The 26,745-nt window shown below is 32.4% G+C and overlaps 2 protein-coding genes across 4 annotated transcripts in view; one reads left to right on the forward strand and one right to left on the reverse strand.

Moving 5' to 3' along the window:
* The window catches only part of LOC145971061 (2-phosphoxylose phosphatase 1), a 42,470-nt gene that overhangs the window by 1,883 nt on the left and 13,842 nt on the right, over positions 1 to 26,745 (forward strand). The gene's annotated exons all lie outside the window — the stretch shown is intronic.
* On the reverse strand, positions 1,175 to 26,220 carry Ptr (patched domain-containing protein). Its single transcript, XM_083098283.1, has 9 exons — positions 25,898 to 26,220; positions 11,716 to 11,989; positions 11,065 to 11,275; positions 10,747 to 10,932; positions 9,473 to 9,816; positions 7,540 to 7,740; positions 7,133 to 7,264; positions 6,253 to 6,566; positions 1,175 to 3,059 (listed from the first exon to the last, which is right to left on the reverse strand). Exons 2-9 carry the CDS (start codon positions 11,987 to 11,989, stop codon positions 1,560 to 1,562), a joined length of 3,162 nt encoding a protein of 1,053 aa, XP_082954409.1. The 5' UTR covers positions 25,898 to 26,220; the 3' UTR covers positions 1,175 to 1,559.

The raw sequence follows: 26,745 nt of genomic DNA on the forward strand, positions 1-26,745 counted from the left end.
GATATATTGAGCATACATGTTTATGTATACATATATGGATATACACACACACACATATATATATATATATATATATATATATATATATATATATATATATACACACACACACGTTTAGATATTATCGCATTCGATTTGAGCTATCCTTACAGACTAACATAAACCCAAATGAGGCGTTGCCATCCCGGCATTATCCTCTTGAATATGTGCATTGTTCTTACGCAAAGAACATTGCACAATGTAAATTGTAAATACTACGAGATTAACCCTTTGGCTGCGAAGAGCGCAATACGCCAAAATTGTGGAATGATAGAGCAGAGGGGGAAGAGGGTGGAGGCAAATTATTGATGTAGAATCCAGCAAATTAAGACTTTATGATTAAATGATTTACGAATCTAAAGATATCAGAGATTCGTAGATAGAATTTAAAATTTATATAGTTCTAAAACTTGTATATTTTTTACCGTACATTTAAAATTGAATGCGACAGTAATCCTCATTTTTTACTTACGTCATAAATATTAGATGAACAGAACACAATTTATTAAATAATTATAGATATCTAAACATCGATGAATCTCTAAAAATTTGAGGATTGATAGAAACGATGTTTTTTTTTTAATTATTAATTTCAACTAAATGGAACATTCACATGTTTATTACTTATTCACATCTTTCTTAGGGCACTTTGTGATAGCTCGTTTCGCATGTTATATTCTTAAGTATTGATATACCCAAGATACTTATGAATATATTGACATAATTTTAACGCTTCATCACTTATTCACACTTTATAGTAAGCATTATTATATAAAAAAATCTCTTCAAGATCAAAGATCACATTAATCCTTATTCAGTACTCAGGTTTTTTCGAACACAGATGTAATATATAAAATTAATTTTTTTTATAAAACTTTTTGTATAAGTTATATTAAAGGAAAAAAGGAATAATGTTTTTACATATTTAAAAAAATATTTTCTCATTTTGTTCTTTTTTTCTTTTACAATTTAAAAAATTCTATTAATTATGGTCATTATTTATTTATTTTTACTTACATTTTCATTTACGTTTATTATTTATTTATTTTTTATATTTATTTTGTCATGGATAATTTAGGAAGAAAAATATTTAGGTATATATAAATATTTAGGTATAATAAAATTTGCAATAAAATCAAACTTTAACAACAAAAATTTTATTCGAGATAAAAAATATATTTTATTGTAGATCCGAATGTACTCGGGTGCTACCATTTGTGCGATTGTGTCGCTGTTTGAGAGTTAAATTTTGACTCTCGAAATTCAGCCCCTTGAAAGTAATATAAACCGTAATTCGGACATTCTAATCTTGCAAAAAAGATTCTTCCTTCGTTCTTCTTTCTCTCGCATTGTCATGGTTTCATAACATCGGTCCATCTTTTCGGCAAAATCAGTTTGCCTTAATCAATTATCGCTATCATTCCGCTTGCAAAGAAGCCTAAATTCAATCGAATGATTTGTTCGTCTCGCTTATCACGTTGACAATATCTTTCTTTCGCGCTATTCATCTCAACTCTCTACTATGGATATCGGGGATCCGTTACATGTTGCAACGCAGGATACTGCAGATTATGATAGGATCTGCTGCGTCTGTAGTCCCGTGAAAATTGATTTGGAAGACGATGTATGTATGGCGACACGTTGTATGGTCCTAGATAAGGCATCGTTCGTGAACCGTTTTCCTCGCCAGTTTCTCGCACCTGGGCTCCAGGATAGTCCGGCGTCGGATACGCGGATTCGGTCATGGATTGAAACTGCGACAGGCCATACAGGACGCCGATGGATCTTCTCCACATGTCGTGACGAACCTGATTTTGTTGATCCGGCTGCTGGTCCTGCTGCTTGCATTGACGTCTTCTGCTCTGCGAGGAGCCACTCTCGGTCGAGTTGCTGTCCTCGCTGGTACCCAAGCCAGGATCCCTCTCCTCGAATGCCGCCATGCTGGTCGCAGGACTGTCCTGGAGCGGTTTGACAGCGCTCGCGGTGTAATAGACTAGATGAGGATGTGGAATCACATAGGGTTGCTGAAGCTTGTTTGCTAGTTCTTTTTCCTGCGTGCTGTTCTTCGCATTCTCGGCCTCTCCGGACTCGTTCTTCTGTTCGCTACTGCAGGTGCCAGGTCCGAAGAGGGATAGCAACACAGGCAGCAGGAACATACCGTGCATGGCGCCGATAAAGATCACTAGGAAGACCATCTTGAAGAACACGAGGAAAAGATAGGTGCCAGCCAGCAGAAGCGCTATCAAACCGAGTATCGTCGACGCGGCGCCCTGAACGATTGGCAGACCTAGACTGTATAAGCTTTCCTTGACCCGATCCTCTGACCGCCTTTGCTTTGAGCTCATGTAAGCGTAGCAGATGTGTGCGGTGAAGTCGACGCTGAAACCGAGGCACATGATCAGATTGATCATGGAGATGCTGTCGAGATTAACATCCCACAGCGCCATGTAGCCAGTCACCCCGAGCTCGATCGACACGATGCAGAAGGCTACCCATAGGCAACAGAGAACATTGGGGATGAAGATGAAACTGACGAGCATCATAACGAGGGCGCCGAACGTCATGCACTGGATAGTGGTCGGCCGGACCAGCTCATATTGATCAAAGTACACAAAATACGGATGAAACACGCTGGCGTTTAACGGCGACATATCACAAACGTGACGCAGCTCCTTCACCATATCCTTCTCCTGATTCGTGCCGCTCACATTCACCGCCTGTATCAGAAATCGGCTTGCCACAATGTTTTCGCCCGTCTCGTCAAACTTGACATCTAGGGAGAAGGAACTGGACGGGAACAACCAGAGCTCTTTGAGGGTTTCAGTAAAGTTATGTTTGTCCTTGATAGTCACGTTCAGATAATCATCGTTGCGCGATATATAGCCGAGGAAGCTCCGAAGCCAACTCTCCGTGTAAATCGGCGCGCTGATGTATTGGCTCGCCTCGAGGTTTCTAGTTAAATTCTCCATTTGTTCTTGAATTAGTGGATCGCTGTAGTCATATTCGCCGGATATCACCACCTAAAAGGTGATAAAAATATGATATATATATATATGAAATATGCCAGGGATATGGTTTTTTTAATTTTTAAATTGAAAATTGAAATAAAAGCGAGTGCAAGCGAGAATGAAAATCCTTCGTAAAATCTAAAAAATTATTATGACATTTCCTCAAACTATTTAAATTATAAATCTTAAAGACGACAAAACATATTTTAATAAAAGAAGCGTCATGTTTCTGTAGCTACACATATATATTTTGATTTTTCGAAAAAAATGTTTGTGGCAAACATTTTAACTGCTAATTTTATGAATTTTATTTAAATTTTTAATGAATTTTTAAATTAAATTAATTATTCACTGTGATATATTTAGCAAAATATTAAATAGCAAAATAATTATTTATCAAGAAAGAGTTACATTATATGTAACGTGTTTCTAATTGTTTAATAATAGTAATCATATAATGCAATTATGTAAATATAATACATAATTACATTTATATAACTGCATTTATATAATTGCATTATATGAAATTATCATATTACTCGCTTTATATCTTGTTACTGTTTATATAATTATATTATGTGTATCGTGTGTTATAGAAAACTGCAACTATTTAATAATGATATAATAATTATATAATAATGATATAATAATTATATAATAAAATCATATAAATCTATGATATACATATTTATATATAATTATATTATAATTCTATTATTGAGCAGTTTATAAATTCTGGCAATTTAATTGTCTTACTAAATGTTTCTTGTAAACCAGTGCTGGGATTTACTTGCAACTTTCGGCCAGATTTCTTAGTTTACGCCTATTGTTCCCCTCTTACCGCTCGCGCCACTCGTAACTAAGGAGCGCTCAGGAACGTGCGCGTCACAAATGTAATGTGGCAATTTATCTATCTAAGTTCTCTTTATTGTAATTACGTTTCAAAACACAAATATTTTAAATTGTTACAGAACATATACGTAATTAATAATAGAATAATTATTTTTATTATTAATAAACAATAAAGAGAACTTAGATAGATTGCCACATTACATTTGTGACGCGCACGTTCCTGAGCGCTCCTTAGTTACGAGCGTTCGGTGGCGCGGTCGCTAAGGCACGAGCGGTAAGAGGGGAACAGTAGGCGTAAGCTAAGAAATCTGGCCGAAAGTTGCAAGTAAATCCCAGCACTGTTGTAAACGATCATAAAGTAATTGCTTATCGTCCACTATAATACACACACATTTCAATCTATTGAAATAACTTGAAAACTTTGTCAAGAATCGATTTGGACATTTGTTTTGCTTTACTTTCTTTTTTCATTCCTTTCATAAAATTCACAAATATAATGATAGAGTCGCTAACAGCGGCTACAGAGATTGTAACATTGGAATACGAGTATCTTTTCGGGAATTCCAGCAATATCTTCGTGAAAGTAATTTCGAGAAAGCGCGCCTCTCGCGAGACGTAACGTCACGCCTTCCGGATCTTATAGAGCCGCAACTTCATATTTTGTCATGATTATGTAATTTGTTTTATGTTTTCGGCATGAGTGACGCACGTTTCAACATAAATTCATTTCACGAGTGAACCTAATTACGCCGTACGTCGTTAAGAATTCATCGTGACAGTAGTTTCTCGGTGAATGACGTTTCCGCAAAGTCATCGGAACCCGACTCGGCGCCGCGATTCTCGTGACATTATTAATATTGCGAGGAAACGCGATAGTGCCGGACCATCTTTGAGAAACGTACTTTCACTACAATATATCGGGACTAACGCAACGGGGAAAAGGGTCCCAGTGAAATTCACAGTTCGACCATATCTCTTGGCGAGTTTATAATTTTATTTCATCAAAGCGAGACTTTAACGCCGCGTAAAGAAACACGCAGCGTTGAAATCGCCTTCGACACACTGCATTATGAGATACGTAATTATCTAATTGAAACGGAAGTTGTAGGAGATCTTTTTGTCACAAATTAATTTATAAGTTGCATTTTCTGGAATTTATTTAACTACAAATTTCACGTAATTTCTTCGTATATCAAAGATTTGTCAATTTAGAAGGATTTTAGACAATATTTAATTTATGTTCACGAAGATTATAGATTTATCTTTTAAGATAATTAATACTATGTTGTATTAATTTCCAAGTAAAAAATGTACTTTGCTTTTAAAGGCTAAGATACATTTAATATTATTCCGAATACGAGTGAAAAAATTTCGAAATTATTTCATTACTACAATTTATAAAAAAGTATCTTATAATTTCTTGAAACCATATTATTATTTAAAAAATGTTGTAATTATTATGTTAAAAATAAAATAATAAAAGAAAAGTGTTCTCGCAAATATAAATCTCCGGAATGAAATTGAATATGAATTGCTTGCCAAGCAATTGAAACGCGGAATCTCTCTGTTTAGTTGGTCTTTCTTCTTGGTCGATCGAGTCGGAGGAACGTGATGTAACGGACATTGCTTTTCTTGAAGTCCAAGTTAGCCGACCGGAGAAAGTTGTTTGCACGATATCGCGTTGTATCGAGGGGAACACGTGACATAATTGCGTATATCGGATTATGCGTGGCGGTTCCAGGCGTAACGCACTACGTTCCTCCGATATTAATGTTTCTTTTTTTTGCGCCACTTATTGTGAGGAAATATGTATTTTCCCGAGTTTGCACGAAACGGAATTCTCTAAATATTGACCAACGCGGATGGATTTTTTTTCTGACTTTAAAGAATAACCGAGCTAACGCGATCATAAAAATGTATAGATCTTGCATGCGTCAATAAAGAATGGTGCTGAAAAAATACTTTCGACTATTGACAAGAAGAGTTAGAGTAGAAATTAAGATTCATCTCTTACATGTGCTTACGTAATAATATTTAAGTAATATTTAAATAATAATATTTAAATAATAATATTTAAAATAAATGAATAATATTTAAAATATTAATAAGTAAATTAAAAAATATTAATAAGTAATAATATTTAAATAATAATATTTAAAATAAATGAAAGCGAGATATATACTATTTTTCTCGGCATTTTCGTAATATTTTCTTTCGATATTAAAGTAAATAAAATCTGCGAGTTCTGATAACTAAATATGACAGAAAAAGAAATTAGAAAAATATATATCACCAAAGCAAATGAAAAATTCTTATCAACTGTTTTGCAATTTTTGCAATTTTTTTAACTTACTTGTATCCTATAAGGAAATTCCCGGAAATAAAAGTCCTCGCGGTCGTAAAATGTGATCGAGTAGGAATCTTCTTTGGAGAGCTTGCGTCGATCCAGACCCTCTTTAAGAGTCGTGAGTCCGTAAATGCCACCAAGAAGGTAGCATCCGAAAATGAGGATGATAATCACTTTCACGGGGCGACAGTTTAACGCGGCAGCTAAATAATCACGAAACCAAGTCATGCATCCGTGTTCAGGATTGTCGATTGGATTCTGAGGGTCGTCAGGATCGATTCCACCGGAACATAACATTCTGTACAACCACGATCGATGAGCTGAAATGTCGTATTTAAAAGATGCACCATTAAATGCCATTAATGTTTTTCATTCAGGCTATTGCAAAATATTTTATTAATAAGTCGTTTACTTATAATTATTAATAAAATTAATGACGTAACAGACACGTATCTTTCTCGAAGTTTCGCAATCATCAATATAACAATATATAAAAAATAAAACAAGGAGAAAGCGAGCTCTCTTTTCTCGTTACATAACATTGTGTGATCTAACGAATTAACGGTATTCAAACGTAACGCGTGCATTTGCACAACGTAACTTCAATACGTCATGCAGACGTAACGAGATTTCGAATGGCAGTCACTGAATAATGATGATTGACATAATAATAGGTATAACGAGAACATACTAGTAATTTATGGAAATTAAAATTAATTAAAATTCGAAATTAATAAATTGTCAATTATTCGCTCCAGCGAAAAAGATACAGGTGTCAGTTTTGTAAAAAAATTTGAATATAAGAGAAAAGAAAAGAGAGAGAGAGAGAGAAAAAAAGAGATAAATTATATTTTGCTATTATAAATAAAATAATTATAATGCTTACTGGATTTGGATAAAGGTTGCACTTTGCAGCAGAGAACACTGTGTAAATTTTTTTGTTCGCAATAACCGCTAATCGCGACGCATCCGCTGAAGAACGTTAGATGAAACAGGAAAGTGAAGACTACCGCAAAACCTGTCATTTAATGCATGCTCGATATTAAAAATATGAATTACATTATCCTAGTATGGATATTTCAAAAATTGTTGTAGAAAGGATATCTCAAAACTACTTTCTTATTATTGTTTCTTACTATTTTGCATACTCTTATGTCAAGATTTTTTCAATTTTTTTTATCTTCTTCATGTACTTTTTAGCAAAATATATCGAAATATTATCAAAACGTAAAATATTTTACCTATGTAAAGAATAATAAATGAAAATCTATTTATTTGAAATGGTCTTGGTACCTGAGTAAATGCAGAAAATCTGAACCGAAGGGAAAGGCGATAAAATGCCGATAAAAAAGGATATCATATCCGTTAAAGATGTAATCGTGATGGAAACGGCAGCTTCGCTCAATGTTGCTGCCATCCTTTCTGGCACCGGTTTACTAATGCTCGTCCTTCTCCAGGCCGCTAGCATAACAAAGGTATCGTCGATCCCTATTCCTGTAACGAAAAAATACATACGTAAAAAATCTGGTATTTTACGCATTTTTTATTGTGATTCAGCAATTATTTTCCGTGCTTATATTTATAAAATAGCAAATTATACATTTAATTATGCATTTAAATTATATAAAGAGAAAATTCTAAATTAGTCTAAGCACAAATTATCTTTAAAAATATATTTATATTAATTTTCTTATTAAATTTTTCTTTTGTTTATTTTTTAGGAGAATTTCTTATCAAATCTATTTTAATTTTTAATAAATTTTATTAAATAATTTTGAAAATTAAAGTTTTTATATATTTGAAGGGATTGTTAGCGGTGAATAAATTAAAAAAAATAATGTTTGAAAGAATCTACGCGTTTTCTAAACGTGCAATTGTTTCTTGAAAATTTATCACCGCCAATTCTCCGGACGTCACGTTTGTCTATACCATTTGCGTCTGATTTTTCAAAGTATAAATGGGAAGAAAACTTGTTTTCTTCGCAATAATTCTTTCAAAACTGAAAGAGTGCATGTCGCATATGCATTAGGTTTCTTATCGAAACAATACGTAATTATGCGTGACTAATAAGAATGCATCATAAAGAGAAAAACACTTTTCTTCAGATATATAATATTATTTTATAATTTTTATTTAAAATTATAATAATATTATCAGGCTACTGTGTTACATATAATCATTCGTTATACTTTTATTAAAATTTTTTAATTTCGTGATAGAAATAAATGAATGTGTTTCAAAAAATCTAGAAATTATCTATTTCCATTCAATACAATTAAATTAAATAATATAACTAAAAAGATATCTATTAATTTGCTAATCACTTATATATTTTTGAATAAAATTGAGTAAATATAATGGTTATTTTGAATTGCGACCGGTCGATTGGATCGTGAATGAAGCCGTTATTATCGATAAGAACCGATTTTACTCGGCGTTGAGTGCAGGCGAGCGCGACGTCGAAAGGGAAAAGAAGACTTCCGCTTTTCACATAAATCACAGTATATTTATTTCGCTTATACGCACTTGACGGAGCGAACTAACATATTTATCATCGAAAATGTACGTTTCTACAGACGTGACAGGGAATTACGGCATCGTATTGCAAAAACGGCAAAGTCCTATCGTTATTTTCGTGTTGCTCAATTTACACAAAGTATCAATCTGAACATCGATTGACAAACCTTCTTTTATTTCGATATAATAAAGATTTGCAAGGAAAGTTATGTGTATGTGTGATGACGGGAAGAAGCGAATAAAATATTTCAAAACTGCATAAATTATTGATGATTTTGAAATTATCAGTGAAATTAATATTGATAGATACAATTTACAACCTTTGCTGTCAAATAATATATTAATTATATTAATTTCAAAATTGCAAAAATTACTTGATAATTTCGAAATTATCCGTGAAATTAATATTGATGGATATAATATGCAACTTTTGTTGCCAAATAATATATTATTAATATTTTTCATTTTAAATAGCTTCAAATACTTATTAAAAATTAAATTAAATATATGCTGTTAAAAAATAATTGTAAAATCAGTATTACTAAAATTAATAATATAATTTGTACGTAAAATAACGCAAATAACTAATGTATATTTATTTTGCTGTTTGCAAAATTTTATGCCTTTATTTTAATTGTTATCGGATAATTGGATAATCGGAGATAAATTCACAGACATTCTAATTCTGACAGTTTCAACAGTAACTTACCTATCATGAGAAATGGTGCGGCGAGATTCAGGCCGATAAAATCGACCCCCAGATACATGCATAATCCGAATGCAGCGACCGTCGCCATAGCGGCCGAGAGATTGCCCAGAAGACCGAGCCAAGGCTTGCTGCGTACCCAATCGGTCATCATGCATGTCACGATCGAGAATAGGGCCATTATGATGAACGTGCTGCTGAAATACGGCACGACTGTCTTGGTGTTGGCCTCTAGTTCCAATTCGAGGGTCCTCGAAGCGAATCTTGCGATGCTAATGTGCTTAAATGCGCCTCCGTCCTCGGCCTTGCCGACGACTTCTAGGAAAGCTTCCTCCCAAGCGGCACCGCTGATTTGGGAATCAAAACCACGTAGTATTAAATTAGGATATTGAAGAGAATATCGTGCACTTAAAATATTATTTTTAATACAAAAAAATTTTCATGGAAAATCATTTATACAAAACAAAAACGTACAATAAAAAAACTTATGCAAGAAAATGTAAAATATAACATGCTCGTACATTCGTCTTTTTACATCCTGATGAAATATTGGATAGTAATATTTTGATAAAATGATAGAATGAAGATTAGAAAATTAGAAAATTAGAATGAAGATAGAATGAAATTAAATTTTTTTCGATATATATCCGAATGAAGATAGAAATTGAATTTTTTTCGGTATATATCCGAGACGAATATGGCGAGAAATCTATTAATCTGCAATATCCTAATGACAACAATAGGTAATCAATACGAATAGTCACGAGTGACTCAGGCATCTATTATTTGCATGAGCATTATTGATAGCAATAGATGATTCAATTGATCGTATTCAATTGGCGACCATATGATAGATTAACGAGACATTATACTTTTCACAGGTAATGATTATCCTTAATGTTCAAAATTTAATACAATTTTATACATTAATATATATTATATTTCTTTGCATAAATAATATATAAAGTACAGAAATTAGAGACCATTTAAAGATCATCCATGTGAATTTTTAAGTTTTAACAGCCATCTCAATTACATCTTATAAAAAATTTAAGTTTGACACAAATTTCTCGAGAGCTTACGAAAAATTAAAACCTTTGAATAAAAAATTACTACCGATTTTATTATACACGAATGCGAAAATACTCTATGAGTATCGTTCTGCAGTATTAATATATATTTTTCATGGAACTTTAATCGTTCGTATAAATGAATTTTTTCCGCGACAAGCTCCGCGAATGGTTTCGCGAACTCGATAAGCCGAAGAGTAGACTCACATCGCATTTTGCTGTGGATTATCGACTTTGATGAAGTAGCCGAGTTGTATCGAAGGCACCGATTCTACAGTGAGATCGTCATTGAGAACACTTCCACCGAAGAACACCGGCAACAAATGAGCGTCCCAGGTGACCGGATTGATCGTTATCGGAAATGTCAGATTTAGCTTCCGCCTTTCCACTTCGCTGAAAAAGTCGAAAACTCGGTCAAAATTCGACGCAATTAATAAATTGCTTTAAGCAAGAAAAAGAGCTCTATTATTTTTTTTAATACGCGATTCTTCAATTCTTTTTGTATATTTATTGCGGTATAATTACTCTATCACTTGATGTAGATTTAGAATATCGTTGGTGAAACACTCATCGAGCCATCGTGCGCAAATCTGCTCGTATGTGAATTCCTCGTCCTCATATTTTGCTTTGGCATTTTTAATTATCCGATCGAGTTCCATTAGCTCCTTCCAAATCGAGCTTTTCAACATGTTATGCCCGCCATCCTTAGGAATCACGATTACATGACCAAACCGGCCTGCAACAAGCAATAGAATTTAATTGACCTCTAACCAAGAAACGTCATTTTTAATTATAGCAAGAGCAAATTGAGTTGTGAAATACTTTTCTACAAACACGGCGAGGAAGTCTAATTATGAAAGTATTTAATAATAGGAATTAAAGAAAATTAATTTAAAATAAATTTTATTTTACGAAATTAAGAAAAGGATTCAGATTATGAATCCAATAATTTTAATATTAAAGAAATTTTGCAATTAAAAAATTGCGATATTTAATTTGTCCACTTCTCGCATACTATATCTTTTCTGGAGCATTTTATACAAGGAATCTTTTTTATTTTATATATCCTATGTGCCAGCTGTCGATTTAAGGGATTCTGGATTTATTAGATTTATGAAATTTTTCGTGAGAGAAGAAATCGTCAGAATAACGCAGAATGATTGATGAAAATCTCACCTGGTCGAGTAATACGACCGACGTTGAATTGATGGCTGTAATTGACTTTGAAGTATTGCTCGACTATCGCTCGTTCGGTCTTACTGGGGCCGTTGACGGGTGAGAAGAGATATTCCGGATCGATTTCGTAGTTTATCCTTTGATAGCCGGTGAAGCATATGCAAGCCAACAGTATCGGCACGATTACGAAGTAGCCGGGATGTCGACCGACGGTGAGGCCAAGTTTGTAAAACGCGCGGTTCAAGAAGTCATCGACACACGTCAAGTGCCACATCTGAAAGCGAAAGTTACGAATCCACCTGTTAATTATATATTACTTCATTTATAGTATGCCAAAGAAATTAATAAAAGAGCTATGTTATTAATGTACTGTGGAATTGAAAGCTATCTCGATTTTCGTCACTAAAAGTGAAAACTAAAAGTACGTATGTGGAATGAAGAAATTGAAACATTGGTCATTTTCTGCAAACAATTCCTTGGTCAAGGATAAATGTTTGTGTAGAAAACATACTTCATACAGACGGAAGAAGTGTTTTGAGCTATCTAATTCGTATTTTTCGCATTTATAATGCTTTACGCGTATGTCTGCGCGTCGGTAAATGCAAAGTCAGTTGCAGTGGTCAAATTACTATGTATAGGATAGAATCTCTCGTACGGTTCGTTAAGTCCACAATGTGAAAAATGTGCTACTCGTAATCTTTTCTTCCCTCCTCTCTCTCTCTTTTCCTCTCTATTCGTCTTTGTTGTTACGTAAAATTGTTATTTGCTAAAGTCAACGACTGCTCTCGACATAACATACAACACGGCTCGTTTATTTAATGTCTTGAAGTGGAATATGCGAAAAAATCCGTCATTTGTAAGGAGTCAAGTTAAAACTTTATAGAACTGAAATTTTACGAAAGCAAGCAGTGAACCTTATGATAATTTCAATAATTAAGATGTTATAGACGTAAAATTGGATATTATGGGTCAGAATTATGAAAAATTGATAAAATTAAGGATATATATATGTCAAAGATCGAAAGAGCTTTATATCAACGATTTTAGAATTTGCATTATTTATGTCTGAAATATCGAGAAGTCCATATTGTATTTGTGATTAGTTTCAAGATAAAATATCAATTTCAGTTTGAATTATTAAAGAACGACTGTAACATAAAGGAATGTGTTCGAGGGAAGCATTTAGGATAATTGTCATTGAAATCATGTCGAAAAATGTCGTCAGACTCGACCTACATCCAAAATACGTGCTCGATATATTAAAATCACCATGTGGGTATTATTAACTTTTAGAAATACATTTTATAGACATGTTATATATTAATATTAATATATCGTTCAGATTTAACACATATACATATATACATATGTATAATATTAATATATCGTTCAGATTTAACACATATACATATATGTATTAGAAATTATGAGCAATTTTAATTTTTTTCAAATCTTAAAAAAATAAAACTGACATACAATTTTAAATCAATTTAAAACAGAATTTTTAATTTAATACTAATTTTTAATTTAATTTAATTTAATTTAATTTAATAGTTTTAGGTTACAAAAATACACATACACGTACAAGTTTGACGTAATATCGTGGTGTAACCGAGAATCGATTAAACTTACTTAAACTCATTATTCATATAATACAATGTCTCATTAATAATTCAGTGAAATTCCAACTGTGTGTTTTTGTGCATTATTATCACATACACATCAATGACAAGAAATGATTGGAATAATTGTACAATCCACGTGTAAAATTATACGTATATAATAATCGAATCTAAATAAAATCACAATAAAACAGTAGCAACATTTTGCGTCATGTTTTTTATTATCATTGAATTATCATGCAAATCTGATCGAAAAGATTCATCTTTCAATTAGCGAAGGAATATTCGCTTGAATGATTCTTTATCAAAAAAGGGCTCATCGATCGAAATTCTATACCTTTTGTTCTGACACAAAGCTTTATTTCATGGGACGATGGTACCCCCATAAGGGATTACATGACACACCGAAGGAGGATGAATCATCCCTCGTCAGATTTTCACGCACGTTTCTCTTCTCACCTTGAAGTGTTTCAAGAAAGTTTTTTAATTCATTTTGCGTATAGATAATTCAGAGATATATGACAACTATATAGCTGATTTTAATCATTGTATCAATTGAATTAAAAGAAGATGTAAATTTCCTGTCTTACAAGAATAAATAGATTTATCGGATAGAATGTGTGAAATATGTATTGGTTAAAATACACATTTTTCTTTTAATTTCGCCTACATTTTATTCAAGTCTAAAGCCGCGGTTGTAAAATTCTGAATTCGCGCAACAAAGTTCCGTAATTTCGCCGAACTGTTGCCCATCAATATCGCAAACTTCTCCATAAATTTCCACACAAACATAATGTGCATTTCTGGCGAAATAAAAACTTCCATAACTCTCAGTAAAGCTTGTTACCGGTACGGAGTTTTGCGACACGAAACGGCATTAACTGCAAATATAGATTCATGCAGAGGACTTCGGTGGCGAGCGACTTTTTAAAATTGTTTGCGCGATCCCGGGGCTACGGATTTTCTGCGCACATCGCGTACTTATCATTACCAAGAGACACGGTATCGCGACGAAGTTCAAAGGCCAGTACCCCTCGGTACGCGTGTGGTGCCTCTTGGAGAAAGTCACTTGGTTGAAGCTACTTGTTGGGTAATCCCGAGTCGCCGCACACTTGCCGTTTCTGTACGTTTAGACACGATTGAATAACAATCGCATAACAATAATCGACGCTTTTGCCACATCGTTTTAGAGTCACCGGTTGCACTGGCGTTGCTAATCTTATCGGGGTCTAGATTTCCATGCGTGTGTTTGGAATGCTTGACGAGGATTTTCCCAAGTCGATGACAAAGAAAAGCTTTATGCATTATTTGCACGTATCTTTTTCAGTGAAGCTATTATTCCGGACTTTGGGAGAGTAACTTTGGCCTGATCTAAATAAGTAGCTTTGATAATCAATGGTCAGATGTATTTATACGTTATATAAATTATTGTCCTTAAAATAGTGGGTGTAATTATATAGAGTAGTTTCCACTGGATTGTTCCAGTTAGATAAGCAAAAATAAAAAAAATTGAAAGTGATATGTAAGATATATATGCATATATATCTCTCTTAGCCTTAAGCCTATTCAGCGGACTTAAATCATTGGATAACAATATTTAAAAGTATCTCTCTCTCTCTCTCTTTTTCTCTTTTCGCAAAATTATATATATCACATCATATTAATTTGATTGATCAAAGCAATAATAAGATAACAGACTTTACATAATAATAATAATAATAATAATAATAATAATGAATTATTAAGCCGTTATATGACTCTCTTGTAATTGTCATCCTGATCTTGTTTATTAGCCTTACTGATAATAATTGCATTGGTCTGAAATAATGTGAAAGTCTTTTCTACAGTGGCATTGGCATTATCTTATGTTCTTATAAACGAAGAGCACTGGAGTATGGAGCGGAGGATCGAAGTGCATGCTGTTATGACAGATTATTATCGTTACTTGGGTCACTAGGACATTCTTCGCTATCTTCTTAATGCTGTGCCAATAATTATAAAGCAAGGAAAACCACATGCTTCAGTGATCAATGTATTATCAAGAATAAATGCATTGAATAATTATTTTATTTGAGAAATTGTAGAGTTGAAAATATGCGGACTTCAAGTAAAAGTTACGTTAAAATCTAGGAATAAAAAAAGGAACAAGAAGGCGGTCTGAATAATCCAAATAGAAAGTTAAAATCGCACTTTCTTCGCATATTTGAAATTTCAAATAAGAAGATAAGTTCCATAATTCATCTAAGAAATACTTGTGATTGCTAGGAATTTATAAAATAATATAGTGCCGAAAATGTACGAAGATTTATCGTGCCAAAAGAGAGTAGAGACTAGAATAGAGATAGTATCAGAAATCTGCGTGGCCTATTATCGAGGCATCGAGCATCTGTGATTGAAAAGAAATTTTTGAAGATCGTAATATCATAATGTCGTGAATAGAGTTAAAATTTATGTGTAATATATCTTTTGTATAGAACGGTACTTCTCTCCCTATACGGTAGAAGTCTCGTAATAAACTGTGACTCGTTAAAAATGATGATGGTTAATGATACCGAAGTTCCAAACGGCAGTTGAAAATGCAAGACACACGTCTTAACGACTCGCTCGCAGAATTTTAATTGTTCAATTTCACCGAGCAAAGTCCTCGCGCAGTCTCGCGGTTCGCGAAATTCGCACGTAAGAGCTTCTGTCGAGAAACAAACCGAGCAGACATTGACGTTTATAACTTCCCGCGATGACGTTAAACGCCACGTTCGTCGGGAGAAAATTGTCGAAGTATGAACACGAATAAGAATGATGCGAAAATGTAAATCATATTATTTATTACCATTACGTATGCTATTTTATACCAGTCTATCAATTGAAAACGATAACAGTATTATTTATTCTCATTTTTCATTGATCATCTTCGGGCGATAAATAAAAAAATCGCTTTTCTCGTGCTTCCCTTACTATAATATTAGTCGATGAATTCAATGGGAACGAAATTATACAGATAAAAACGCGGCAGAGGGAAAGTATATTCAAGCATAAGAGTGATTACTTCCTAGAGACCAGGAGAGTTAGTAGAGTATGTTCAAATGACTGAAAGCAGTTTCAATTGAGCGACTTTTTAATTTTAGATACAATTTATTATATATTTCCATTTATTCACTGTTATTTATTATTCTATTAAATTTTATCATTTCTTTATCTTTAATAATAAAATATATAATATTTAATAAAATAAAGATATGTGCATTTTTCCTTTTTTTCAAATATTATTATTATTAATGGAATGTGGAAAATATGGTATAGGAAGAAAGAAATGAAATATCAATTAAAAATGTCATAAAACTTGCATGAACACACGTGCACAGTGGTGATTCATAAATTAATTTCATTACCATATCATTATTTATTACTATTTATTGCAATTATTTTACTTTGGCATTTATATCTATTTCATTATATTTATCAGCGAGAAATAACCGGTCATATTTATATTCGAAAGCAATACCTTAGAGTTTGCGCAAACGCGATGCAATTAACAACGTACCGCGTGTACGAGACTTGTACATATTCAATACACGTCATTGATTATTGTGTCGCAATTTTTGCACTCAATTTCAATATATTATTTTACCTGCAATATATATATATACAGTAACATAAAATATTCTTCATTTATCGTTAAGTCTAGTCTCGTGCAAATGTTGACATGAATATATTAGGAACTTGCTTTGAACTTCCTCTCTATCTTTTTTTTTACACATACACACACACACACACACACACACACATATACATATGCGCACATATACATGTATACTCATTATATGTATTAATTTATATAAATCAGTATATGTATTAATTTATATAAATTTAAAAAGAAACATATATATTTTTTAATTTAATGTATATTAAGTCTATACATCAAACTTTTCACAACTTTTTGCTTTCTCTTTTCTCTCTCTATTAAATATATATATTTTTTATTAAATATGTTTTTATTAAATATTATTATTTTTATTAAATATTTGTGAATATCATCATTATTTCTATTATTTACCGTTGATATTGGAATTCATTATTTCAACGATCGCATACACATATATTATACTTATTAAGCGTCGCAATTATACGTCAGCAGCATTCTCGTTTGTCGCAATCATTGCGATTAGCAATCTCGGTCTCCCTTGTCCTTTCGTTAAATACCTTTCACGTACACGCGCGGCACACGCGTTACGCAGGTGCGTAAATGCGCGCGCGCACGTGCCCAAGACGGACGTATAACCGCGCGCGATTCCTCTACCTTAACGATAAGCAAGTGCAGCGTGTCGATGTGAAAGTATGCCGTGACTAAGGAGAGAATTTTCCATTTCGTTATTTACAAGCGCGGCACTTTCGTTCTTCTTGCTCGCCGCAACTTCGATATATGCGACCCTCTCTAAACGTCCTTAACCCTCGCTTTACGCTTTTTTCTTTCTCTTTTCGAATGCGAAACTCTCTTGCGAACCCCACGAACAGAGAAAGCGCAATAAAGGATTTTATTTCCTTTGTGCAACGATGGATTTCATTGTTACCATAGATTGTTTCGTAAACAATTTTTACTGCTCTCTGCGGTTCGGTAATTCCATGGAAATCGAATCAAAGTTTATTTAATATTAATAGACATTAGATTTTCAACAATTGAATTTTTCGAAAATCGTGTGGATCATCGAGTCTTTGAAACTTTAAAAACTTTTTATGTAAAGATTTATTAACACGTTGGCTGCCATGAGCATCACCGATGATGCTCAAAAATAGTTCACTTAGGTGCCATGAGCATGACCCGTGTTGCACAATAGTTACTCTATTCAATAGAAGGAAACTATGAGCATTACCCGTAACCCCACTAGTTTTTTACCAAAAATATTTATTTATGCACCCTTTATGTCCAAAGAATAATAAAAGTTTAGTTTCGTTACATTTGTTTGTTCATTTCTATCGGGGAACGCCTTGTTGAATCTTATGGTTGCAGCCAACGTGTTAAAACTTTACGTGTTTAAGAAATTCTTCTTGATATATACGCTTTGAGAACGTTAGTTGCACGTGCAAGGAGGACGTTGTGAATCTTGAATGTTTCCAAATCATAAACTTTTGATCGTTCACGGCGTTTGATATATATTTTATGAAAAGATTATGTAATTTTTTCCTTTCCAGTAGTCGGAGCAAACTCTCCAATATTTCTTCGCAGGAAACGACTTCATCTCGATCGATATTCCGGCTACATCTTACGCAAAATGAAAGTGAGAGTGACATACGCCGATCCGTATGCGAGGAAAAATTGCACGGCCTGCAGCTGTGGTGTTTGACCGAGATGTAACTTCGGTTAATAAAATTACGAAGGCAACATATACGAGAGAGATACACTTCTCAGAGCAAGAAAAAACGCGTTAACCAGTTTACGCGATCAATGTGCTTTCGAAGGCAAGCCGGTGGCTGCACCGCAATGGCAGAGCGACAATAATGCAATTTTTTTTTGGTCTGATGTTGTGTTCATAGAAAAAAGGATTCTTGTTTTGAAAATATATTTAGTTTTAACATGAAAATCTTGAAATGAGATTATATTGATTAAAGAAAAATTAAATTTATTTTTAATTATTTATAATGAAATTGAGATTATATTAATTAAAGAAAAATTTAATTTAATTAAGGAAAAATATAATTGCTTGAATAATTGCTTACTTGAATGAAGTCATTTTATATAGTTCAATCGAGAAAATTATATTCTTATGATTTAAGATTTAATTTTCTTGAATGGAAAAAAACAATGTTAGATAGAAAATAACATTTTTAAATTAAAGATTATAATTTTCTTAAAGTAGAATTAAACAATTATTATATTCTTGAGGTGACAATTACAATATTAAAATAAGACTATAATATTGTTGAAATTTAAAATTATTAAATTCTTCTAAGAAGATTATAAATTGTTGCATATGTACGAAACAATGAATGCGTTAGTTTAAGTATATAAGTTTTGATTTGACACTTATTTTTTTTCTGTGTACTATCTCGCATGTGAGTCAGCAATTTATGACAGACAAATATCTCTCAGGGTGAGTTGATTTTAATTTTAAACGAGACAAAGAACTTCTGCAAATGTTAAGTTCGTATGAAATGCCATTGATCAAGGTTACATACATACGCGGGATATGTTTTTGCGATCTTAATTTCAATGACTCAGTTTCTGATGAGAGTTGGAGTCAATGCTTCCTTAGCGAAAATGTAGAGTATTGAATATTAAAGCGATATATTCATTTTGGTGATGCTTAATAAAAATATTGAAGTCACGTTTGAAGATCATTTTTATGTATTTATGCGAAAATTCGTAAAAGGAATAGCATGATTTTATAATTCAATCTTTAATGAAGCTTGAAGCGATTCTTCTTGTAGACAAAAGAAATTTTTCCAAGGCAATATATTTCGGACCTTAAAATGTTATTTTTTCTAAGAAATCTTTTTTTCTTTCTTATTATTATCTTTTAGGCCCAGTTCCACAACTTATTCTAACTGAAGTTTAGCTCGTTAAAGGAAGATTTACATTGCGTCCCAAATCCATTGTATCCAATCGGACGTCATACATCGGACATTAAACGCAATGTAAATCCTCCTTTAATGAGTTAAACTTCGGTTAAAGTAAGTTGTGGAACTGGGCCTTAGAGGCTAATCTGGATTCTTCCTCAGCATACCTACGTATCTTCTTACAGGTAGCAGATTAGTATAGATAGGCAGATTTCTTTGAAGCAAAAAGTCACAAAAAGTACACCCAAAGTTATAATTCTTTCACTATGATGTTTTTCTTAAGTATTTTTGAGAGGAATCTATTTATATTATTTCATATTTTTGTGAAAGTTTTTAAATGAAATTTAACTAAACAAAAATAGATGGAAAAGGTGTGTTATTTTCGTTTGAGGAAAAATCGATTTGGAATCGATTCCAAACTCAAGTAGTCATATATATTCTGCACCTTATAAAAATGCAATCGCGAAACTTAAAATAATCATAATTACTCAATCATTGACATTCTGCATTCTATAATCGTTTGAGGAAAAATCGATTTGGAATCGATTCCAGAATGTCAATGATTGAGTAGTTACGTTTATTTTAAGTTTCGCGATTGCATTTTTATAAGGTGCAGAATATGTATGACTACTTGAGTAATTATAAGATGCATATATTCTGCATCTTATAAAAATACAATCGCGAAATTTAAAATAATCATAATTAAACTTTAGATGTCAAAAAAGATACATCTTCTTTGCACTCCGGAACTAATACAAAGTTACAGGTGAACGTAACATCATCTTCGGATATCCACGTAATATCCGTGCTCGTTTGAACTCTCCCTTTCTTTCTCTCTCTCTCTCTCTCCCTCTCTCGGTTTGCAGTCCTGAGTCCTGACAGCTAAAGAGTTGATAGTTAATTAATGTTATGTACGTATATCGGTTCTTATTTTTTCTTTTTTTTTTCAAAGCCGTGAACTATTGCAAAACCACGTGACTCGTCTGTCTCGTTGCGAGCAATCGCTACGGAAAGGGAATCGGGACAAGGTTGGGTTACGTTCCTTAAAATGACGTACGTAAGTCGAGCTTTTATAGCTCGCGTGCGTCGTGCATATTTATAAGCGCGTTGCATGGATATGCGCGAATATCGTTGCGCAGCTTCGTATCTCTTTGACATTATTTTGGCAAACATTATTTGGCTAAAAGTGCAAAACGACGTGCCAAATATGACGCGCGATTTCAAATTAAGCGAAAATATAGAGATATCAAGACCGAAAAGAGAGGAAAAAGCGCTTTAATGCTGTTGACTATGTGTCAAGAGAATTTGAAGTTTACATTTTACCTCGCGAATGTATAAGTTTAATCGATGACGATATTAAAGTTTATAAGTGAAGTTAATAGAGAGCCAAACACAATACAAATCTCTGTTTATTTCGTCGACCATTTTCATTATTTTTATTAGTATTGATGATTTAATTATGAAAATAATATTTATCGAGCGTAAATTATAATACTTCGCTACGCGTCTCAAGATTAAAAAATAAATTTTTAATTGATGTATTGATAAAAAATCTTTAAAAGGCACTTAAATCTCGAAAAAAAAGTTTATTTTTCTTTTTTTTTATTGTTTTATATACGAGCGTAAGTTTCCAGTTGCTCTCTACAGCAGAAATGAACTTTATTATTGCGACGTAAATCTATTAGCAGCGTGTAATCAACTATGATGTTGATCTACGCTTTTTTTATTGGGGAAGTTGGGAATTATTTTCCTTGCTTATATTTATAAAATGGCAAATTATACATTTAATTATACAATTATATATTTATAGTAAAAACTCTAAATATTTAGTCTAAGCACAAATTATCTTTAAAAACATATTTATATTTATTTTTTTATTAAATTTTTCTTTTGTACATTTTTTAGGGAAAATAGCAAATCTATTTTAATTTGTAATAAATTTTATTAAATAATTTTGTAAAAATTAAGGTTTTTATATACTTGAAGGGATTGTTAGCGGTGAATAAATTAAAAAAAATAATGTTTGAAAAAATCCATGCGTTTTCTACACGTGCAATTGTTTATTGAAAATTTATCAATTCTTCAATTTATCAATTTATCAATTCGGATGCCACGTTTGTCTACTTCCAATTGCGTCTGATTTTTCAAAGTATAAATGGGAATACGATTGCGAAATTGCAACGTAAATCTATTAGCAGCGTGTAATCAATTATGTAAAATTAAATAGATTCTAAGTCATATTTTAAAATAAATATTTTATTACAGACGCGTGTTTTCAAGTAAACATCGTCATTAATTAAAATTTTTAAAGAGATAAATATTGCAATTAAAATTTTTAAAGAGATAAATTTGCAAATAAGCTTGATAATTTCCTGGGAAAACAAAATATTCTGAAGAAGTAAATACATTTGCAAAAACAAGCGTAAATTTGGATTATAAGTCTAGATTGAATATCCGGATTATAGAACTAATTTAAAACATATTTAAAATTATATACTAAACATTAAGATATCTAAACGAATAAATAAATTTTTCATTCTATAATTCATATAATATTTAAGTGCACGTATTAAAAAATGGGAACCATTAAACAGAGCATTACTATAAATAAAGTATACGTATCACAAAAATACTATACAATTAATAAGTTATTATATATTTTCTGTTTATTATACTTAATTAATAAATTATTATATAGGGCATAAGTTGGCAGAGACACTAGTATTTTTGTAGAAAAAATCCAATGGATTATAAAAGCTTCGCAGAAGAGAATGCGGTATGAAATCACACCTAGCGTTTACGACTTGACTCATCGATTTGAATCACTTATTATCAAATATAGAGCAACGAGAGGCATTTTTATCCGTCGAGGATACGAGACGACGACGACGGTCGTCGAAACGGTCTCTTGGATCGTTCCCTCGATTCCGTCTGATGAAACGACCGGCTACCGTCGTGCGGACGGCCCGCTCGCGTGCTTTCAAACCGGAAGAGATATCCGAGTGTTTAATTTATCGGTTGCGGAGAATCGGCGCGGCCGGCGACGTCGGCGAACGCGATGGGCCCGGAGGAATGGACAACCGGACGGGGGGACCTCTCTCTTTCTGCGCGTATATAGTTACTTTTCTCTAATTTAAATAGATTGCATAAGTGTTTCGCGGTTCATTCGGTCGGTCTCTCTTCACACAAATATTATCCGGTCAATTCCGCTTTTTCCCCCCCATCCTCGTCCTCTTCTCCCTCGAAGAGATATAAGAGATCGCGCTTTATATGCGCATAAAATCACGCGTAAATCGTCCAAGTATAGGAATTATCGCCATGATTGATATGTATATATGCCGCAATACTCAATAATAAGTTATCTTGGTTTGAATAATATTGCGAAAGGGAGCGTGTAAGTGCATAAAGTGAGTAAATCATAGCGTAACGAATTCTCGGGGCAAACTAGTAATATATTGAAAGATGCACGCACAACTGCGTCTCTAGCCTATCACCACGATGTAGCAGGGCGTTGAAATTGCTGACTGACATCTTGATTTATTATTGTACCGTTTTATAGATAATATTCGAATACTTTCTTAGAGATTGGAATCTACGATAAGTGTCTACATTTCTTATTAATATTTCTTTTATTTTCATATATATTTTTTATATCTCTAAGCAAAATAAATTAATAGTTTGAAAAATCGAAGATTAAATTAGATTCCTTTTATATAATAAAATTTATATAATAAAATTTATTAGATTAAATTCTTAGATAAATTTATTAGATTAGATTTCTTTTTTATATAATAAAATTTATTTTCAATAATTTTAAGACTTACTTTGCAACAGAATCAACACGCAAAAATTGTTTTTACGATAATTTGTCGATAAAATTCTTATTTTTAATCAAAAGCTTGACTCTATCTCAAGGATAATTCAAAGATAACTTTTGACCGAATTAAAAAGCCACGAACATCTCGCAACATCTCGAACATTCTCTCCAGTGATTTTCTCGATGCGACGAAATTGATCGATGGAGGCTCTTGCGAATATCAGCAGCGTCCCCTCGCTACAGATTTGCCGATGCGTCAGTAATATGCAATTCCCCACCGACCCTCCGAGGTCAACAATTTGTTACGGGGACGGGGACGTTCAAGGAACATATCAACAGAGCAGTTGATTGACCTGTTGTTGTTGTGTGATACATTTTGCTACTAATCCATACCTTTGCTCTATCATTGTAAAACGTGTACTATGATCGGAGCAAACATTATCAAATGAATATTCAAGTAACAAACATGTTTCCATTCTTTGGACTTCATGTTCGAATAAATATGTTTGCTTATTACGTGTTGACAATTGATATCAGTGATAAGAACCATAATTATGTATTAAACTCAAAAATATTATAATGTGATAAAATTGCGGATGAAAAGACATATCGCGAGAAAGAGAGAGAGAGAGAGATTTTACAACTTTGCAAATTTTACTGAAATATTATATTGTTTGAGAATAACAATAAAATATTTTACTGAAATATTATATTGTTTGAGAATAACAATAAAATATTTTACTGAAATATTATATTGTTTGAGAATAACAATAAAATATTTTACTGAAATATTATATTGTTTGAGAATAACAATAAAATATTTTTATTAGACAGCAAGAGTAAATTTAAAAATTTGTTGTAGCAGATTTTTTAATGTCTATCTCAATAATCTGACTTTTGCGCGAATATTTTATTTTGCCGGTATAGTCTTTTGTTATATTTTACATATCCTTGAGTCGACGAGATTTTAATTTCGCGTATCCTGTTTGGTATATATTATTGTTTTCACAAAAATCTGTCCTTAATCCTCAAAGCGACAAATTCTCCCACCGTACATAGTCATCATTACTTTATTATTTAGAGAAACGGTACAATGGCCTTTAATAAGGTAATAAGTGGTTGTGAAGCAATGAGTTAACACGAAAGTGAGTCGGCAACAGGGCGTTATGGTACAAACGTCCGTAAATGATGACTAAGGCTTGCACCAAACTGCGTGGGCATAACATAATCGCAATAACTAAAGTGTTTCCTGTTTATAGAAAAAATACACTTCCGTAAATAACTTTTAATAAGGAAATACAATATGCACTCGTCTATTAACCCCAACCTAATAAAATAAATGCGTTCTATAGGTATAGTTTTGCTTTTTCTTCTTCTCTTCCTTTATCTAGATTTTTTTTTCTTTAAGATTCAATTGGCTTTTTGTAAATTTTAAAGTAAAAGATTAATTATTATTAATTCAAATATATGTATTAGAATTAAATTACAATACGTGATAAATCTAAATAACTATTTTATAAAATTATATCACACATTGTCAGTGTAATATATAATAAATGTTAGGATAGACTTAATAGTTGTAGTTTATTTAATGTAGTTTATTACTTTAAAACAAGGAACAATACGAATTGTGAAATTAATTCAGGTTTTTTAATTACCTTATAATAAATCCGTTTTCCTTGTCTTCACTTTCTACACTTATTTACATTCTGTGCTTTCTCTCTTCAAAAAGAGTATGTATTTATTCTAAATTTTAAGAGTATGTATTTATTCTAAATTTTAACGTATTAATATAAAAGCGTTAAATTCAAAAAAGGAACGTGCTATGTAATTGAATCGATATTCAATAGAGATTTAATTGTGTAAATATTTGGATCAATTAGTTTTCGCTCAAGCTCTTTTGTCTCTTTCAATTCTTTTTATTTATTTAATAATAACATTGCAAAAAAAATAAAAAATACATAAACGTGTAAAAATAAAAAATAAAAATAAAAAAATAAAAATATAAAACTATTTTTACAAAAAATATCTCTTACAATGTTTCTCTCTAATAAAGATGAAATATCTTAATGAATAAAGAATTCTAATACACATAAGAAATTATTAAATCATGAAAATATAAAAATCATCAATATTTATTCCTATTCGCAATTATTAATAAATCAATTAATCGTGAACAGTAACAACAAATTACCTTGATTGAGCAGGAAACGCGCTTTAAACCTTCCACAAAATCTCTGCACAAAACTTTATCACCACCAATTAAATCCCTCGGCAAGCTCTAGGCCAATATATCGATGATTTCTCTTCCCTTTTCACGGTGGCACTTTGTCGCGCGTTCTTCTCTGCTGGACAGTCAGGCGGGAAGCGCGGCACGTTTCACCTGCACGTCTTCGTCCGTCCGCGTGTCATGATCGGGGATCGAAATTCGAGCGTGAAGGAGCGCGCATGAAATCGAACGTCGTCGCGGGAAGCGGGATTCGAACTGCTCGACGTGCCGTTCGAGATTCCGCTCGAGACCCGCTCGCAACTCGCTCCTCCACTCACCACGAAGCGTACGCGCGCGAGAGATCAATCAGCACCCACGAGAGAAACGTCGCAAATGTTGCCGGCGCGAATTTGCGAAAATTCTTTTGATAGGCTATCACTCTCTTATCTGAGTCTCGAAGGAATCTTTCTTCCATCGCAAAAGTCGTGGAGAAATTATGAAAGTTTTTGTGGACTTCTGAGAACTTTTCTTTATGCTTTTTAGATTAATATCTTTATAAATTTGTCGACAAACAATGTTCCATTTTTGGATAATCAAAATTTTATCAAGAACGAAATTAATGATAGCATTTTTCTTTTTAATATTTAATTTTTCTAGATGCTAAAATATTTATAATTATTTATTTAAATATTAATATAATATTTTATTTATAATTATTTATTTATAATTATTTATTTAAATATTAATTAATTAGTAACGTTTTAATTTCTATACAGATTAAAATATCAATGATTTAATTATTCAGCTTTAATATCAATCCAAGATCTTTAAAA

Source organism: Camponotus vicinus, unplaced genomic scaffold, assembly GCF_025532165.1.
Source record: "Camponotus vicinus isolate PSW18456_S1 unplaced genomic scaffold, iyCamVici1.0 SCAF_4, whole genome shotgun sequence".
Classification (NCBI taxonomy): Eukaryota; Metazoa; Arthropoda; class Insecta; order Hymenoptera; family Formicidae; genus Camponotus; species Camponotus vicinus.

Excerpts from the sequence above, each read along its gene's own strand:
- Ptr (XM_083098283.1), bottom strand. The coding sequence starts at position 11,989 with ATGTGGCACTTGACGTGTGTCGATGACTTCTTGAACCGCGCGTTTTAC. Across the intron at positions 9,817-10,746 it reads AATCCACAGCAAAATGCGAT|CGGTGCCGCTTGGGAGGAAG; the intron begins GTGAGTCTACTC and ends TTCCCAAATCAG. Across the intron at positions 7,741-9,472 it reads CGCACCATTTCTCATGATAG|GAATAGGGATCGACGATACC; the intron begins GTAAGTTACTGT and ends TTTTCGTTACAG.